Here is a 20,327-nt window from a genome sequence, read left to right on the forward strand (position 1 = left end):
CGTACATAGCTACAATCTAAAAATTATTTCACTGTATGGACAAACATGGATCCACCACGTGCCTCAAGCTGACTTATTGACTGTAAAATAAACGCTGGAGACAAAGGTGTATGATTTCAGACTCTGGCATAATCGTGATTACTGGGTTGCGTGTCAAGAAAATGTAAGACGAGAAAAAATCTTTATAGAAGTGTGTGAGACGTATTTTGCTATAGTATTCCAATTAATATACACTCCTGGAAATGGAAAAAAGGGTTGTACAAGCAATGATCACACGCACGGCACAGCCGACACACCAGGAACCACGGTGTTGGCCGTCGAATGGCGCTAGCTGCGCAGCATTTGTGCACCGCCGCCGTCAGTGTCAGCCAGTTTGCCGTGGCATACGGAGCTCCATCGCAGTCTTTAAGACTGGTACCATGCCGCGACAGCGTGGACGTGAACCGTATGTGCAGTTGACGGACTTTGAGCGAGGGCGTATAGTGGGCATGCAGGAGGCCGGGTGGACGTACCGCCGAATTGCTCAACACGTGGGGCGTGAGGTCTCCACAGTACATCGATGTTGTCGCCAGTAGTCGGCGGAAGGTGCACGTACCCGCCGACTTGGGACCGGACCGTAGCGACGCACGGATGCACGCCAAGACCATAGGATCCTACGCAGTGCCGTAGGGGACCGCACCGCCACTTCCCAGCAAATTAGGGACACTGTTGCTCCTGGGGTATCAGCGAGGACCATTCGCAACCGTCTCCTTGAAGCTGGGCTACGGCCCCGCACACCGTTAGGCCGTCTTCTGCTCACGCCCCAACATCGTGCAGCCCGCCTCCAGTGGTGTCGCGACAGGCGTGAATGGAGGGACGAATGGAGACGTGTCGTCTTCAGCGATGAGAGTCGCTTCTGCCTTGGTGCCAATGATGGTCGTATGCGTGTTTGGCGCAGGTGAGCGCCACAATCAGGACTGCATACGACCGAGGCACACAGGGCATCATGGTGTGGGGAGCGATCTCCTACACTGGCCGTACACCTCTGGTGATCGTCGAGGGGACACTGAATAGTGCACGGTACATCCAAACCGTCATCGAACCCATCGTTCTACCATTCCTAGACCGGCAAGGGAACTTGCTACTCCAAAAGGACAATGCACGTCCGCATGTATCCCGTGCCACCCAACGTGCTCTAGAAGGTGTAAGTCAACTACCCTGGCCAGCAAGATCTCCGGATCTGTCCCCCATTGAGCATGTTTGGGACTGGATGATGCGTCGTCTCACGCGGTCTGCACGTCCAGCACGAACGCTGGTCCAACTGAGGCGCCAGGTGGAAATGGCATGGCAAGCCGTTCCACAGGACTACATCCAGCATCTCTACGATCGTCTCCATGGGAGAATAGCAGCCTGCATTGCTGCGAAAGGTGGATATACACTGTACTAGTGCCGACATTGTGCATGCTCTGTTGCCTGTGTCTATGTGCCTGTGGTTCTGTCAGTGTGATGATGTGATGTATCTGACCCCAGGAATGTGTCAATAAAGTTTCCCCTTCCTGGGACAATGAATTCACGGTCTTCTTATTTCAGTTTCCAGGAGTGTAAAAAGAGAAAATACAGTGTGGTGAATGGCTTCAATAGTGATCAAGGCTACAACAGATTTACCATCTGGCCATGCTTCGGAAGAAACGCTCACATTGCGCTAAACACCGCTGTCTGTCCCCCCTCCCCCCATTTTATCACAACTCTTGCGCACGCCAAGCTGCCTCCTGAAAATGCCTGATCTAGGGATGCATAAGAAAAAAATGTTCAAATGTGTGTGAAATCTTATGGGACTTAACTGCTAAGGCCTTCAGTCCCTAAGCTTACATACTACTTAACCTAAATTATCCTAAGGACAAATACACACACCCATGGCAGAGTGAGGACTCGAACTTCCGCCGGGACCAGCCGTACAGTGTGGCCTTAGACCGCTCGGCTAATACCGCGCGGCAATGCATAAGAAAGGTCGCAGCAATCGCAGTCCGCAGTGACACAGTGTTCAAACGCATTGTCACAATTATTTGTTGCACACATTTTCGTCCTGCCACGCAAAGAATCTGGATTTGAGGAAAGCATAAAACTGAAAGTTGAGTCATCATCTGCATCGCTAAAAAAATTCTTTGTGTAAATGAACAAAAGGTGCATTACTCTGGGAAGTAGATTTCTTTCGGAAAATGATTTACGTTTTGCAAAAAAAAATTAAAAACGACAGATTTTGGATTCGCGTGTTTCTTCGCTATGTAGTCGACAAACTATTGCCGTGAAACTATTCGTTAGAAATAATTGATGCTTTCGCATCTTATTCTCATACCGTAATCTGATGATGCAGTGGCTTTGTTTTTATTATTAGTCATATTTATTTATTTATTTATTTTTCCGAAGAATACGCGGTGTATTATCAGTGCAAAGTGCGACCGCTGATCCGAGGGAGGCACAAATTGGAAATCTGAAAATGTCGTCTTTTCTTCCAAAGGCGCCGCCCAACCATCTCTACAAGACTTTCGAAAACTTCTGTATCCGTCCGCAAGCAATATCTGAACCCCATCCCATCCTCTACATTTTAGGTTGTACCCACGTGTGTATAGTAGTTTTAGAGCATCATCTATCCACTTACGTTTGTAAACAATGCTGTTACTTTTCGGTTGCTGCATTTTAGTTCATACATTTCTGCAAATGAAATTAGTTCACATATCTCGTCAGCGGAGATTCGTTTACCAATCTTATGTGTAATTTCAAAATTTACTGTGAAAACAATCAGAATACATTAAGGCGCGCCCACAAAGCGCGCTCTGGGTTGAACATGTTCTGCATGTTGCAATAAAATCTTCTCTGTTTCCAAGCCGCATCAATTCGAATCAAGTTTTCAATCTATCGATGACCATCTCATCCATCGTCATCAGGAGTAAAACCACTAAGTGCCAGGGTAATTATTTTTTTCCTTTATTGTCATTTCATTTCCCTGCCCGATGGGGGAGAGGTGGGCTGCCCATCAGCCAAGAGATTACGTAGAATACCACAGGGGAACATTACATATATAAAGATGGGGATAAAAGACGAAATGTACACATGAGAATGTGAGTGCAATTGGAGTCAAAAGTACAAACAAAGGGGGTAGTTGGATTAAGCACGTTTACATAACTGCCACATAGTTAAAATGTCACCCCTTGAAGACATAGCACAGAGACTCAGACATTACGAATAGCACAATTAAAAACGGCGTTACAGTGTAGGACGACGACACTGAATATACACTGCACTGATGATATATATATATATGGCGACCACCAAAACAAGACGAAGTAACTGCAGTAAAAATTTGAAGACCCTACCAAGAGAAGGGAGGCCAGAGAGGAAGGAGAAAGGAGAGAGAGATTCGGTTGACTGTTGACTGGGGTTGGTTGACAGAGGACAGGGGACAGGCGGGGGGGGGGGGGGGAAGAGCACACCAAGGGGCAGGAAATGGGGAGGGAGTGTAAGGACTGTGTGGGCCACGATTAGTGCGTCTCAGAAGTAGACCTACCAGTGCCTGCAGAAAGAGATGCTTTGGTGGAGTCCGCATGCACCTCCAGTCAAGAGGATTGTTACTCTACACTCGGGGACCAAGATGATTCCTATGAGGATTCCAGTCGAGAGAAGGCAAGGCGCCGTTACAACAAAGCGGACACGCTACGTCACATGGTCCTTGGACTGAAACACATTGACACCATGACTCCCCAGCAGTGGCATACCCACCCTGTTCCTCTTATGTTAGATTAGATTAGATTTACTTTCATTCCAATTGATACGTACTGAGAAGGTCCTCCAGGATGTAGAACATTTCAGAAAAACAACAATACATGACAAATATTTACAACTAAACCAAATAAGCTAATGTAGCACTCCACGGGTGCCAAGTGGAATGTTCGTTATTTTTTAATGAACACCATATGAAAGACTCATTTTACAAATACTAATACACTGAATCGAAAATAAAAAAGTTTAATTTCTTTTATTTATAAGGCAATAAACGTGCATACAGCTACTGTAATACTTCGTTACAATGAACACATTAATGCACTGCAATGGTGCAGAAGTTAGATTGTAGTTACACACAGATACACACACACACACATTCATGCATACATATGTTTACAATAAACACATTGTTGTTGTTGTTGTTGTGGTCTTCATGCTACTCTATTCTGTGAAACTTCATCATCTCCCAGTACCTACTGCAGCCTTCATCTTTCTGAATCTGCTTAGTGTATTCATCTCTTGGTCTCTCTCTCCGATTTTTACCCTCCACGCTATCCTCCAATACTAAATTGGTGATCCCTTGATGTCTCAGAGTATGTCCTACCAACCGATCCCTTCTTCTAGTCAAGTTGTGCCACAAGCTCCTCTTCTCCCCAATTCTATTCAATACCTCCTCACACCGTTAGGTGGCTTGCGGAGTATGGATGTAGATGTAGATCTACCCATATAATCTTCAGCATTCTTCTGTAGCACCAAATTTCAAAAGCTTCTATTCTTTTCTTGTCTAAACTATTTATTGTCCACGTTTCACTTCCACACATGGCTACACTCCACACAAATACGCTCAGAAACGACTTCCTGAAACTTAAATCTATACTCGATGTTCACAAATTTCTCTTCTTGAGAAACGCTTTCCTTGCCATTGCCAGTCTACATTTTATATCCTCCCTACTTCGACCATCATCAGTTATTTTGTTCCCCAAATAGCAAAACTCCCTTACTACTTTAAGTGACTCATTTCCTAACCTAATTCCCTCAGCATCAACCGATTTAATTCGACTACATTCCATTATCCTCGTTTTGCTTTTGTTGATGTTCATCTTATACCTTCCTTTCAAGACACTATCCATTCCGCTCAACTGCTCTTGCTAGTCCTTTGCTGTCACTGACAGAATTACAATGACATCGGCGAACCTCAAAGTTTTTATTTCTTCTCCATGGATTTTAGTACCTACTAGGAACTTTTCTTTTGTTTCCTTTATTGCTTGCTCAATATGCAGATTGAATAATATCGGGGATAGGCTACACCCCTGTCACACTCCCTTCCCAATCACTGCTTCAATTTCATACCCCTCGACTCTTACAACTGCTATCTGTTTTCTGTATAAATTGTAAATAGCCTTTCGCTTCTGTATTTTACCCCTGCTACCTTTAGAATTTGAAAGATAGTATTCAAATCAACATTGTCAAAAGCTTTCTCTAAGTCTACAAATGCTAGAAACGTAGGTTTGCCTTTCCTTAATCATTCTTCTAAGATACGCCCATGGTCAGTATTGCCTCACGTGTTCCAACATTTCTACGGAATCCATACTGATGTGCCCCGAGGTCGACTTCTATCAGTTTTCCATTCGTCTTTAAATAATTCGCGTTAGTATTTTGCAGCAGTGACTTATTAAACTGATAGTTCCGTAATTTTCACAATTGTCAACACCTGCTTTCTTTGGGATTGAAATTATTATATTCTTCTTGAAGTCTGAGAGAATGTCGCCCGTCTCATTCATCTTGCTCACCAGATGGTAGAGTTTTGTCAGGACTGGCTCTCCCAAAGTTGTCAGTAGTTCTAATGGAATGTTGTCTACTGCGGGAGCCTTGTTTCGGTTTAGGTCTTTCAGTGCTCTGTCAAACTCTTCACGCAATATCATATCTCCCATTTCATCTTCATCTACATTCTTTTCCACTTCCATAATATAGTCCTCAAGTACATCGCCCTTGTATAGGCCCTCTATATACTCCTTCCACCTTTCTGCTTTCCCTTCTTTGCTTAGAAATTGGTTTCCATCAAAGCTCTTGATATTCATTCAAGTGGTTCGCCTTTCCCCAAAGGTCTCTTTAATTTTCCTGTAGGCATTATCTATCTTATCTGTAATGACGTAAGCCTCTACACCCTTACATTTGTCCTATAGCCATCCGTGCTTAGCCGTTTTGCCCTTCCTATAGATATCATTTTTGAGACGTTTGTATTCCTTTTTGCCTGCTTCATTTACAGCATTTTTTTATTTTCTCCTTTCATCAATTAAATTCAATATTTCTTCTGTTACCCAAGGGTTTCTAGGAGCCCTCGTCTTTTTACCTACTTGATCACCTGCTACCTTCACTATTTCATCCCTCAGAGCTACCCATTCTTCTTCTACTGTATTTCTTTCTCTCATTCCTGTAAATTTTTCCAGTAATTTTTCCTTTATGCTCTTCCTGAAACTCTGTACAATCTCTGGTTCTTTCAGTTTATCAAGGTCCCATCTCCTTAAATTTCCCCCTTTTTGCAGTTTCTTCAGTTTTAATCTACAGTTCATAACCAATAGATTGTGGTCAGAATCCTCATTTGCCCCTGGAAATGTCTTACAATTTAAAACCTGGTTCCTAAATCTCTGTCTTACGATTATATAATTTATCTGATACCTTTTAGAATTTCCAGGATTCTTCCATATATACAACCTTCTTTCATGACTCTTAAACCAAGTATTAGATATGATTAATTTAGGCTCTGCACAAAATCCGACCAGGCGGCTTCCTCTTTCATTTCTTAGCCCCTATCCATATTCACCTACTATGTTTCCTTCTCTCCCTTTTGATGCTGATGAATTCCAGTCACCCATGACTATTAAATTTTCGTCCCCCTTCACTACCTGAATAATTTCTTTTATCTCATCATACATTTTATAAATTTCATCGTCATTTGCAGAGACAGTTGGCATATAAATTTGTACTATTGTACTACTGTAGTAGGTGTGGGCTTCGTATCTATCTTGGCCACAATAATGCGTTCACTATGCTGTTTGTAGTAGCTTACCCGTACTCCTATTTTTTTATTCATTGTTAAACCTATTCCTGCATTACCCCTGTTTGATTTTGTATTTATAACCCTGTACTCACCTGACCAGAAGTCCTGTTCCTCCTGCCACCGAACTTCACTAATTCCCACTATATCTAACTTTAACCTATCCATTTCCCTTTTTAAATTTTCTAACCTACCTGCCCGATTAAGGGATCTGACATTCCACGCTACGATCCGTAGAACCCCAGTTTTCTTTCTCCTGATAACAACGTCCTCTTGAGTATTCCCCGCCCGGAGATCCGAAAGGGGGACTATTTTACCTCCGGAATATTTTACCCAAGAGGATGCGATCATCATTTATTCATACAGTAAAGCTGCAAGCCCTCGGGACAAATTACGGCTGTAGTTTCCCCTTGATTTCAGCCGTTCGCAGTACCAGAACAGCAAGGCCATGTTGGTTAATGTTACAAGGCCAGATCAGTCAATCATCCAGACTGTTGCCCTTGCAACTACTGAAAAGGCTGCTGCCCTGTTCAGGAACCACACGTTTGTCTGGCCTCTCTCAACAGATACCCCTCCGTTGTGGTTGCACCTACGGTACGGCTATCTGTTTCGTTGGGGCACGCAAGCCTCCCCATCAATGGCAAGGTCCATGGTTCAATGGGGAGGGGGGGGGGGGACTTTCAATCCTCGGAACATCGAAATGTCTTGAACTTCAGCCCTGCGTTGGTAACGCTTCAGGCTCCGAAGAAAACTGGCCACTGTAACTTCTTTCACTAGTCTCTGGAACCAAGAGTGGACGCCAACAAACTTCGACCACTACAACGTATTTTCTGCATCGAAATTCTTTACTGACAGGAAAAGAGCCTCACCGCTTGTAGTGGTGTCCAGTGATTCCGAGTACAAGTATTCATCTTTCAGGACACCATGTTTTATGTATCGAACATAGACAAGCAGCTAGGGACCATATGCAGTGCCAGTCGATTCATCTAACTGCAGTGGGAAAAAAATTACTCGATCTTACATCTACATCTACATATACATGGATACTCTGCAAATCATACAATCCTGGAAATGGAAAAAAGAACACATTGACACCGGTGTGTCAGACCCACCATACTTGCTCCGGACACTGCGAGAGGGCTGTACAAGCAATGATCACACGCACGGCACAGCGGACACACCAGGAAGCGCGGTGTTGGCCGTCGAATGGCGCTAGCTGCGCAGCATTTGTGCACCGCCGCCGTCAGTGTCAGCCAGTTTGCCGTGGCATACGGAGTTCCATCGCAGTCTTTAAGACTGGTAGCATGCCGCGACAGCGTGGACGTGAACCGTATGTGCAGTTGACGGACTTTGAGCGAGGGCGTATAGTGGGCGTGCGGGAGGCCGGGTGGACGTACCGCCGAATTGCTCAACACGTGGGGCGTGAGGTCTCCACAGTACATCGATGTTGTCGCCAGTGGTCGGCGGAAGGTGCACGTGCCCGTCGACCTGGAACCGGACCGCAGCGACGCACGGATGCACGCCAAGACAGTAGGATCCTACGCAGTTGCCGTAGGGGACCGCACCGCCACTTCCCAGCAAATTAGGGACACTGTTGCTCCTGGGGTATCGGCGAGGACCATTCGCAACCGTCTCCATGAAGCTGGGCTACGGTCCCGCACACCGTTAGGCCGTCTTCCCCTCACGCACCAACATCGTGCAGCCCGCCTCCAGTGGTGTCGCGACAGGCGTGAATGGAGGGACGAATGGAGACGTGTCGTCTTCAGCGATGAGAGTCGCTTCTGCCTTGGTGCCAATGATGGTCGTATGCGTGTTTGGCGCCGTGCAGGTGAGCGCCACAATCAGGACTGCATACGACCGAGGCACACAGGGCCAACACCCGGCATCATGGTGTGGGGAGCGATCTCCTACACTGGCCGTACATCTCTGGTGATCGTCGAGGGGACACTGAATAGTGCACGGTACATCCAAACCGTCATCGAACCCATCGTTCTACCATTCCTAGACCGGCAAGGGAACTTGCTGTTCCAACAGGACAATGCACGTCCGCATGTATCCCGTGCCACCCAACGTGCTCTAGAAGGTGTAAGTCAACTACCCTGGCCAGCAAGATCTCCGGATCTGTCCCCCATTGAGCATGTTTGGGACTGGATGAAGCGTCGTCTCACGCGGTCTGCACGTCCAGCACGAACGCTGGTCCAACTGAGGCGCCAGGTGGAAATGGCATGGCAAGCCGTTCCACAGGACTACATCCAGCATCTCTACGATCGTCTCCATGGGAGAATAGCAGCCTGCATTGCTGCGAAAGGTGGATATACACTGTACTAGTGCCGACATTGTGCATGCTCTGTTGCCTGTGTCTATGTGCCTGTGGTTCTGTCAGTGTGATGATGTGATGTATCTGACCCCAGGAATGTGTCAATAAAGTTTCCCCTTCCTGGGACAATGAATTCACGGTGTTCTTATTTCAATTTCCAGGAGTGTATTTAAGTGCCTGACAGAGGGTTCATCGAGCCACCTTCACTATTCTCTATTATTCCAGTCTCGTATAGAGCGCGGAAAGAATGAACACCTATATCATTCCGTACGAGCTCTGATTTTCCTTATTTTATCTTTTGATCGTTCCGCCTTATGTAAGACGGTGTTAACAAAATATTTTCACATTCGTAGAAGAAAGTTGGTGATTGGAATTTCGCGAGAAGATTCCGTCGCAACGAAAAACGTCTTTGTTTTAATGATGTCCAGCCCAAATCCAGTGCCTTTTCTGTGACTGACTCTACCTTATTCAGACATAATACAAAACGTGCGGCCTTTCTTTGAACTTTTTCGATGTACTCTTTCGTTAGCTTTGCCCTCAACGTTTTCTATGTGTTCCTTCCAATTTAAATTGCTCGTAATTGTAATACCTAGGTTTTTAGTTGAATTTACGGCTTTTAGATTACACTGATTTATCGTGTAACCGAATCTTAACGCGTTCCTTTTAGCAATCATCTGGATGACCTCACACTTTTCGTTATTTTAGGTCAACTGCCACTGTTCACACCATTCCGATATTTCTTCTAAATCGTTTTGCAGTTTGTTTTGCTCTTCCGATGACTTTATTAGCCGATAAACGATAGCGTCATCCGCAAACAACCAAAGACGACTGCTCAAATTGTCTCCCAAATCGTTTATATAGATAAGGAACAGCAAAGGGCATATAAAGCTACCTTGGGGAACGCCAGAAATCACTTCTGTTTTACTCGATGACTTTCCGTCAGTTTCAATGAACTGTGACCTCTCTGACAGGAAATCACATATCCAGTCACATAACTGAGACGATATTCCATAAGCACGCAATTTCACTACGAGCCGCTTGTGTGCTGCATTGTCAAAAGCCTTCCGGAAATCGATCTGAATTCCCTTGTCAATAGCACTCAGTACTTCATGTGAATAAAGAGCTAGTTGTGTTTCACAAGAACGATGCTTTCTAAGCCCATGTTGACTGTGTGTCAGTAGACCGTTTCCTTCGTGGTAATTCATAATGTTTGAACGCAATATCCCAAAATCCTGCTGCATATTGACGTTAACGATATAGGCCTGTAATGTAGTGTATTACTCCTACAACCTTTCTTGATTACTGGTGTGACCTGTGCAACTTTCCAGTTTTGGGCACGGATCTTTCGTCGAACGAACGGTTGTATATGATTGTTAAGTATGGAGCTAATGCATCAGCATACTCGGAAAGGAACCTAATTGGTATACAGTCTGGACCAGAAGACTTGCTTTTATTAAATGATTTAAGTTGCTTCACTACTGCGAGGATATTTACTTCTACGTTACTCACGTTGACAGCTGTTCTAGATTAGAATTCTGGAATATTTACTTCGTCTTCTTTTGTGAAGGCATTTCGGAAGGCTATGTTTAGTAACTGTCTTCGATAGTATCTCCATTGCTATCGCGCAGAGAAGTCACTGATTGCTTCTTGCCGCTGACATACTTCACATACGACCAGAATCGCTTTGGATTTTCTGCCAGGTTTCGAGACAAAGTTTCGTTGTGGAAATTGTTATAGGCGTCTCGCATTGAAGTCCAAGCTAAATGTCGAGCTTCAGTAAAAGATTACCTATCTTATTTCCTGAAATGGCTGCAACATCATTAAAGAAAATACGTATGTATGTGTTTGTGTAAGGTGACCAACACTGGTAGCGCATGTGAAAAAATATTCCATCAAGGAACACATCGGTCAGCAGGATGCTGCCCCTACAGGAATTCTGTAGTGAAGGACGCGGCATTATTAGGTTCTGAGGGAGCCGAGTGTTGCCATGGCCTGAAGGGTGGGGCGGGAAGGTCTGTCAGCTCACTCACCCCCCCCCCCTCCCCCGCCACGCCCACACCTCTGGCGCGCTGCCCGTCCATGTGGAATACTGGCAACTGCGCTGCCAGCTGCCAGGGCTCTTATCTCGACGTATGGAGTATGGCTGTCTTGGTGGAAGAGTGACGTTTTTCTGTTTTCTTACAATGATAACATCTCAGTGACATCATTGTACTGCACGTTGAAGGTGTGCATTCTGTCTTGAAGTCCCATACAATCCTCAACGGTGCGAGTTCAAGGTTGGTGATAAAATGTGGTACAATTAAAGAAGTAGTGTGGTGGTCAAACAAGGATTGCACAAAATGAGAGTCCGTATTAAAACATATGTCACATGTGCAGATACCAGGGCTATGATTAGCCAAGGTCCGAATCTGAGACATCAAGGATGGATATGTGACAGTGAAAATGTGATTAATTCATCAGACATAAAATTGCAGGTAACTGGTATATTGTGTGATCTGTCAAAGGCATTTGACTTTGTAAATCACAATATCCTCTTAAGTAAATTGGAATACTATAGTGTAACAGGAAATGCTGCAAAGTTTTTCAAATCTTATATCTCTGGCAGGAAACAAAGGGTGTTATTAGGAAAGAGAAATGTAACAAGCTATCAGGCATCATCCAACTGGGAACTAATTACATGTGGGGTAGCAGAAGGTTCCATTTTTGGGCCGTTACTTTTTCTTGTGTATATCATTGACCTTTCATCAGTAACGTTACCAGATGCCAAGTTCGTTTTGTTTGCCGATGATTCAAACATTGCAATAAATAGCAAATCAAGTGTAGTCTTAGAAAGATCAGCTAATAAAATATTTGTGGACATTAATCATTGGTTCCTAGCCAATTCCTTGTCACTAAAAGTTGAAAAAAAACACATTACATGCAGTTCAGAACTTGTAAGGGGTGTTCCACCAATATATGCCTAACATACCATGACAAGCCCCCCATGAATTAATAGTCATGGGTGACTGGAATTCAAGAGTAGGAAAAGGGAGAGAAGGCAACGTAGTAGGTGAACATGGATTGGCGCTGGTAGAAGTTTGCACAGACCATAACTTAATCATAGCTAACACTTGGTTTAAGAGTCATGAAAGAAGGTTGTATACATGGAAGAATCCTGGAGATACTAAATGGTATCAGATATTTTATATAATGGTATGACAGAGATTTAGGAGCCAGGTTATAAATTGTAAGACTTTCCAGGGGCAGATGTGGACAATGACCACAATCTATTGGTTATGAACTCTGGATTAAAACTGAAAAACTGCAATAAGGTGGGAATTTGAGGAGATGGGACCTGGATAAACTGAAAGAATCAGAGCTTGTACAGAGTTTCAGGGAGAGCATAAGGGAATGGGAGAAAGAAATACAGTAGAAGAAGAATGGATAGCTTTGAGGGATGAAGTAGTGAAGGAAGCAGGCGATCAAGTAGGTAAAAAGAGGAGGGCTAGTAGAAACCCTTGGGTAACAGATGAAATATTGAATTTAATTAATGAAAGGAGAAAATATAAAAATGCAGTAAATGAAGCAGGCAAAAAGGAATACAATCGTCTCAAAAATGATATCGATAGGAAGGGCAAAACGGCTAAGCAGGGATGGCTATAGGACAAATGTAAGGGTGTAGAGGCTTATCTCACTACAGGTGAGTGCAAAAGGGCTAAGCAGGCATGGCTAGAGGACAAATGTAAGGATGTAGAGGCTTATCTCACTACAGGTAAGATAAATAATACCTACAAGAAAATTAAAGAGACCTTTGGGGAAAGGAGAACCACTTGCATGAATATAAAGAGCTTTGATGGAAACGCAGTTCTAAGCAAAGAATGGGAAAGCAGAAAGGTGGAAAGAGTGTATAGAGGGCCTATACAAGGGCGATGTACTTGAGGACAATATTATGGAAATGGAAGAGGATGCAGATGAAATGGGAGACATGATATTGCGTGAAGAGTTTCACAGAGCACTGAAAGACCTGAGTCGAAACAAGGCCCCCGGAGTAGACAACACTCCATTAGAACTACGACAACCTTGGGAGAGCCAGTCCTGACAAAACGCTACCATCTGGTGAGCAAGATGTATCTTCCTCGGGGAAGATCAGTTTGGATTCCGTAGAAATGTTGGAACACGTGAGGCAAAACTGACCCTACGACTTATGTAAGAAGAAAGATTAAGGAAAGGCAAACCTACGTTTCTAGCATTTGTAGACTTAGAGAAACCTATTGACAATGTTGACTGGAATACTCTCTTTCAAATTCTGAAGATGGCAGGTATAAAATACAGAGAGAGAAAGGCTATTTACAATTTGTACAGAAAGCAGATGGCAGTTATAAGAGTCGAGGGGTATAAAATGGAAGCAGTGGTTGGGAAGCGAGTGAGACAGGGATGTAGCCTATCCCAGATGTTATTCAATCTGTTTATTGAGCAAGCAATAAAGGAAACAAAAGAAAAGTTCGGAGTAGGTATTAGAGTCCACGGAGAAGAAATAAAAACTTTGATGTTCGCCGATGACATTGTAATTCTGTCAGTAACAGCAAAGGACTTGGAAGAGCAGTTGAACGGAATGGACAGTGTCTTGAAATCAGGATATAAGATGAACATCAATAAAAGCAAAACAAGGATAATGGAATGTGGTCGAATTTATTCGGGTGATGCTGAGGGAATTAGATTAGGAAAGGGGACACTTAAAGTAGTAAAGGAGTTTTGCTATTTGGGGAGCAAAATAACTGATGATGGTCGAAGTAGAGAAGATATAAAATGTAGATTGGCAATGGCAAGGAAAGCGTTTCTTAAGAAGAGAAATTTGTTAACATCGAGTATTGATGTAATTGTCAGGAAATCGTTTCTGAAAATATTTGTATGGAGTGTAGCCATGTATGGAAGTAAAACGTGGACGAGAAATAGTTTAGACAAGAAGAGAATAGAATCTTTTGAAATGTGGTGCTACAGAAGAATGGTGAAGATTAGATGGGTTAATCATATAACTAATGAGGACGTATTGAATAGAATTGGGGAGAAGAGGAGTTTGTGGCACAACTTGATTAGAAGAAGAGATCGGTTGCTAGGAGGTGTTCTGAGACATCGAGAGATTACCAATTTAGTATTGGAGGTAAGCGTGGAGGGTAAAAATCGTAGAGGGAGACCAAGAGATGAATACACTAAACAGATTGAGAAGGATGTAGGTTGCCGCGGGTACTGGGAGATGAAGAAGCTTGCACAGGATAGAGTAGCATGGAGAGCTGCATCGAACCAGTCTCAGGACTGAAGACAACAAAAACAACAACGAGGTTTGAAAGTAATGCTCGGTGCTAACAGAGAAAAATACTCATTCACAGTTTAGAGAAGTCACCATTTATGAGCAACATTTTGAAGAAAGCTAGATGGCAAGTACCCATTATTATAAGAAAAAGCCTTAACATTGCTGAGAAAGTGGATTTTCCACTATTGTGGCAGTGGAAACAAAAGCTAGGAATCGACTGAACTCGGATCACGACTTCCAATGTGCACCCGCCGATACCAAACCCAATATAAAAAAAGATTGTTAAAAATACGCAATGCCTAACATCTTATTGACGTTCATTATTTCTTGGTTTAGTCAATGTTTTCTAAAACATGTGTTTTTTTTCTTGAATGTTAGTAAAATGTGCTGTGTTCTCCTGTAATTTAAAAAATTGTAACGATCAAACTTTTCTTTCAAATAATAATGAATTAAGTATGAATCCGCCTTTTTGCAAGCATACAGTTATTCTGTTTCAGTAGCCAGACATGTTCCACCACAATTGCGGCAGCCTCAGTGGGTTTTTTCTCTTATTTTCTTTTCCAATTTACGCTGTGTGAGCCCTGTGTCTGCCAGTGGAAATCGCCCAGAGGTCTGGATTTGTAAACTACACCATCCTTGCCGGATTTGGATTGGCCTGAGCTGTAGCTGGATTGTATTTTGTACAAAATGCGTTTTTCATGCCTTTATGTTTTTGGAATGACTTTTCCCCTGCTCGTTTGTGAGTGACTGCACCTTGCTGTTTTTTTTTTTCCACTTTCAATATAATTAGACACTAAACTCTGTTGAGAGTAAGGGTTTCCTTACGATCTCGTTCAGGGAAACTGTCTCAAACAGGTTCCGAACCACTATCTTACACCCTGCCTCTCCTCTCACTTCTTCGTCACCGTTCATCAACCAGCAGTGCCATCAAGATCCGGGTCTTTGCTGCTATGATTAGAAACGACTGCTTCCTTTGATGTGTCTCATTGATTTTAATATATTTTTCTATACATATGTCGTCCTTTTACGTTACCCTATCCGCAGCACCATCCTGTCATCTTTGTTTCCACTCGTCTCTGCTTTCCTGTCATGTCGTGATTTTCATAAATCGCTTCAGGCAAATTCCAGGATGGTTCCTGTGAAAGGGCACGGCCGATTCCCTTCCCTATCCTTCCCTAATCCGAGCATTTGCTCCGTCTGTAATGTCCTCGTTGTCGACGGGACGTTAAGGGGGGGGGGGGGGGGTAGGACGTCAAAGGGCTGACTTACTTGGAGCAGGAGAGGCACCATAGGACATTTTAATTTCCACTGTCTATACTTTTACAAGTAAATTAATAAAACTTTGTCAGCATGACCAGAAATGATTCAGGATTCGCACTCGTAGCAGAGAAAGTCCAAAAACATAACAAAATAATTTTTTTACATGTGAAATTTCATCATTTTTTTCACTTACTATTGGCTGCATTTGTTGCTATAGGTACACTTTTCTTCATAACTAAGAGAGACTGTTTGATGAATTTTGCACAGCATACAAACCATACTAACAGGTGTCTCAAACTCTACAATTTATTTAATTTATGAAAAAATAAATGAGTTGTTACGTTTTAAACTTTATGTTTAGAAAAAATCAAATTTTGTAATTAATTATCTCAATTTTTGCCGCATTTATTAATAGATTAGGAAAATTATAGAGTTTCATACACCTGTTAATATGGTTTGTATGCTGTGGAAAATTCATCAAAGAATCTCTCTTACTTGTGAAGAAAAATGTACCTACAGGTATAGCAACAAATGAAGCCAATAGTAAGCGAAAAAATCATGCAATTTCACATGTAAAAAATTTTTAATTTGTTTTGTTTTTGAACTTCCACTGCTATGAGTGTGAACCCCGAATTCTTCCTGGTCATACTGACAAAGGTTTATGAATTTATTTGTAAAAGTATAGACAGTGAAAATTAAAATGTCCTGTGGTGCCTGTCCTGCTTCAAGTCGGGCCGTTTGACGTCCTACCCTTCTTAAACACCAGTCTCTTTCTCCCTCCTCCTCCTGTCATTTCTACCACCTCTTCCCTTTCTCATTATTGCCATCACTATTTTTATTGCTTCTTCCTCATCTCGTTCACCCCTTCGTTTTCATCACTAATCTAATGACTCTCCTCATCATATTTCTTCTCTGCTTCTCGCTCATTAATCCCTCTATCTCCATTTGGTATTTTCCACTCCCCCTGCTTTTCATTCCTCTCCTCCCTCTACTCTCTCTCTTTCTCTCTCTTTCTCTCTCTCTCTCTCTCTCTCTCTCTATCTCTATATATATATATATCTCTCTCTCTCTCTCTATGTCTATCTCTCTCTCTCTCTCTCTCTCTCTCATACACATCACTCTCCTCATCACACTTTGTCTCTGCTTCTTATTCATTAATCCCTCAATCTCCCTTTGGTATTTCACACTCCCCCTGCTTTTCGTTCTCTCTCTCTCTCTCTCTCTCTCTCTCTCTCTCTCTCTCTCTCATACACATCACTCTCCTCATCACACTTTGTCTCTGCTTCTCATTCATTAATCCCTCAATCTCCCTTTGGTATTTCACACTCCCCCTGCTTTTCGTTTCTCTCCTCCCCCTACTCTCTCTCTCTCTCTCTCTCTCTCTCTCTCTCTCTCTTACACATCACGCGGGCCACTCACCCTCACCCTACTAGGCATTCTGGCTGGAGACGCACCTTGCACCATGTCCGCGCGCGACACGCTCGGCGGCCGCGTGGCTCTGCTCTCCAGCACGGGCGCCTTCTGCAGGCGGTCGCTCTCGACGCTCTCCTCGTTGGTGCGCCAGTACACGGTCGCCACCGTCGCTAGGCACTTGAGCTTCATGTCGCCGCGCCGGAAGTGCCGCGGCCTCACTTTGAACTCCAGGCCCAGCACTGACGTCTCCAGGCCCGTGTCTTCACCGTCCAGAACAGAGTTGTCGCTCGACACCAGAATGTACGGCCCTCGTAGCAGCGTCGAGTTCGCCTGTGGATGAAAAAACAATTTTATCAATGCGTGATGTCAGTCATCTAACAGTATTAATAATGGTACCGCATGGCAGAATAAAGCTGGGTGCCAGGCTGGGACTCGAAGCTGATATTTGTTTTTAGTGGCGAATGCTCTTCTGGCTGAGCTATGTAAGCATTAATCACGACCATGTAAGAGGTCCATGACTAAGGAATTGGTTGCTAGCGCACTCGAGCTGATGTAATTTCAATGGATTGCTCACACGCTGCCTGCGATATGTAAGCTATAAGAGAATCTCAGACCAGAGAGCAGTGTTGGCTGCAGTAAGAGCAGTGGCGGTAAGGAGTAAGTAGTAGCTAGCAGTCTGGTGTATCGAGTTGGCTGGGCCGGTTGTGGGGAGCGATGGCGGTGCCTGAGCGATGTAGTATAAGGTAAAACCAGCCGCGCGCTTATGTAGTTTGTTAAAACTAAATTTGCACTATTGTTTTATCAAGTTATATCAAGTGTAGTTCATGGTGTGGGTTCCTGTAGCCATGTCCTAGTTCATGAACCACGGGAAACGTATGAGTCGCCAAGTAAGTGGTCCCGACAGTCGGGATACCAGTTACTTTGGAATAAGGGTGGGCATCTCGGACATATTCTGAGTCGTGGTCACCTTTTTGCTCATACGGCAAAGACTACCAAATCCACCGGTTAGTCCCTCAACCGTTAGGGGTAAAACCCAATGGGACTCTGGGCAAGTAAGGCTAGCAACCTGCTTCCCTGGTACTTTAAATATGAAGCTGGCAACAATCAGAGCAAAATGCCTCGGAACTTTGGAGGTGACGGAGTCCCACCTCTAACTCACAAACCAGGGACTCCTAAGATACGACTTGGCAAACAAATGGTAATGAGATGGGGAGCTATTAACATCAATGGGGGCTACTCTGGGAAGAAGGTAGAGCTGGCAGAGGCTGCAAGTAAGATGGGGCTGGACGTTTTAGCTGTAAGTGACATTCGGGTAAGGGGTGAGAAAGAAGATGAAGTGGGAGAATACAAGGTCTACCTGTCAGGAGTCAAAGCAGGAATAGCACAATGGGGTGTAGGGCTTTACATCAGGAAAGAAATGGAACCCAGCGTAGTTGCAGTAAGGTATGTAAACGAACGGCTCATGTGAGTAGATTTGACAGTGTCTAGCAAGAAAATTAGGATTGTGTCAGTATATTCGCATTGTGAAGGGACACATCAAGATAAGATGGATAGTTTTTATGAGGCACTCTGTGATGTAGTTGTTAGAGTACAGGACAAGGACAGTGTTCTGCTCATGGGTGATTTTAATGCCAGGATAGAAAATCGAACAGAGGGTACGAAAAGGTTATGGGTAAATTTGGAGAGGATGTGGAGGCCAACAGGGACGGGAAACAACTCTTGGATTTCTGTGCCAGTACGGGCTTAGTAATCACAAACTCGTTTTTTAAACATAAGAACATTCACTGGTACGCTTGGAAAGGCAGGGGAACCAGATCTGTCATTGACTATATAATAACAGATAAGGGATTCAGGAAGGCGGTGAGGGACACACGTGTTTTCAGGGGATTCTTTGATGACACTGATCATTATCTAATCTGCAGTGAAATTGGGATTGTGAGGCTGAAAGTGCAGGAGATCAGGTCCATATGTAGGAGGACAAGAGTGGAGAAACTTCAGGATAAGGAAATCAGGCACAAGTACATAACAACGATCTCAGAAAGATACCAGTTAGTTGAATGTAGTCAATTACAGTCATTGGAAAAGGAATGGACAAGGTACAGGGACAGGACTACAAGTGGCTAAAGAATGTCTTGGAACAGTAGTGTGTAAAAGTAGGGTGAAGCAAACAGCTTGGTGGAATGACACAGTCAAGGCAGCCTGTAAATGCAAAAAGGAGGCGTATCAAAAATGGCTACATACTAGAACTCAGGTAGACAGAGAAAGTTATGTTGAAGAAAGAAACAAAGCCAAACAGATAATTGCAACATCCAAGAAGAAATCTAGGGAAGACTTTGGAAACAGGTTGGAGACTATGGGTCAAGCTGCTGGAAAACATTTCTGGAGTGTAATTAGCAGTCTTCGAAAGGGAGGTAAGAAGGAAATGACAAGTATTTTGGACAGGTCAGGAAATCTGCGGGTGAATCCTGTTGATGCCTTGGGAAAATGGAGGGAATATTTTGAAGAGTTGCTCAATGTAGGTGAAAATACGATCAGTAATGTTTCAGATTTCGAGGTAGAATGGGACAGGAATGATGATGGAAATAAGATCACATTTGAGGAAGTGGAGGAAATGGTCAATAGATTGCAGTGCAATAAAGCAGCTGGGTTGGATGAAATTAAGTCGGAACTCATCTAATACAGTGGAATGTCAGGTCTCAAATGCCTACACAGGATAATTGAAATGGTCTGGGAGTCGGGACAGGTTCCATCACACTGGACAAAAGCAGTAATCACACCAATCTTTAAACATGGAGACAGAAAAGATTGTAATAACTACAGAGGTATCTCTTTAATCAGCGTTGTGGGTAGAATCTTCTCAGGTATTGTTGAAAGGAAAGTGCGAGTATTAGTTAAGGACCAATTGGATGAAAATCAGTGTGGGTTTAGGCCTCTTAGAGGTTGTCAGGACCAGATATTTAGCTTACGGCAAATAATGGAGAAGTGTTATGAGTGGAACAGGGAATTGTGTCTATGCTTTATAGATCTAGAAAAGGCATATGACCGGGTTCCTAGGAGGAATTTATTGTCTGTTCTACGAAATTATGGAATAGGAGGCAAACTTTTGCAAGCAGTTAAAGGTCTTTACATAGACAGTCAGGCAGCAGTTGGAGTTGATGGTAAATTGAGTTCATGGTTCAGAGTAGTTTCAGGGGTAAGACAAGGCTGCAACCTCTCTCCACTGTTGTTCATATTATTTA

The 20,327-nt window shown here is 43.6% G+C and overlaps 1 protein-coding gene across 1 annotated transcript in view; it reads right to left on the reverse strand.

Annotated features, from left to right (window-relative positions):
- Window positions 1–20,327, reverse strand: part of LOC126278305 (uncharacterized) — a 659,154-nt gene that overhangs the window by 52,263 nt on the left and 586,564 nt on the right. Inside the window, exon 5 of the mRNA XM_049978320.1 lies at window positions 17,130–17,418. Coding sequence (XP_049834277.1) covers window positions 17,130–17,418 — 289 coding nt within the window. The remainder of the gene's footprint in view (window positions 1–17,129; window positions 17,419–20,327) is intronic.

The sequence above is a fragment of the Schistocerca gregaria genome, chromosome 6, assembly GCF_023897955.1.
Source record: "Schistocerca gregaria isolate iqSchGreg1 chromosome 6, iqSchGreg1.2, whole genome shotgun sequence".
NCBI classification, from domain to species: domain Eukaryota; kingdom Metazoa; phylum Arthropoda; class Insecta; order Orthoptera; family Acrididae; genus Schistocerca; species Schistocerca gregaria.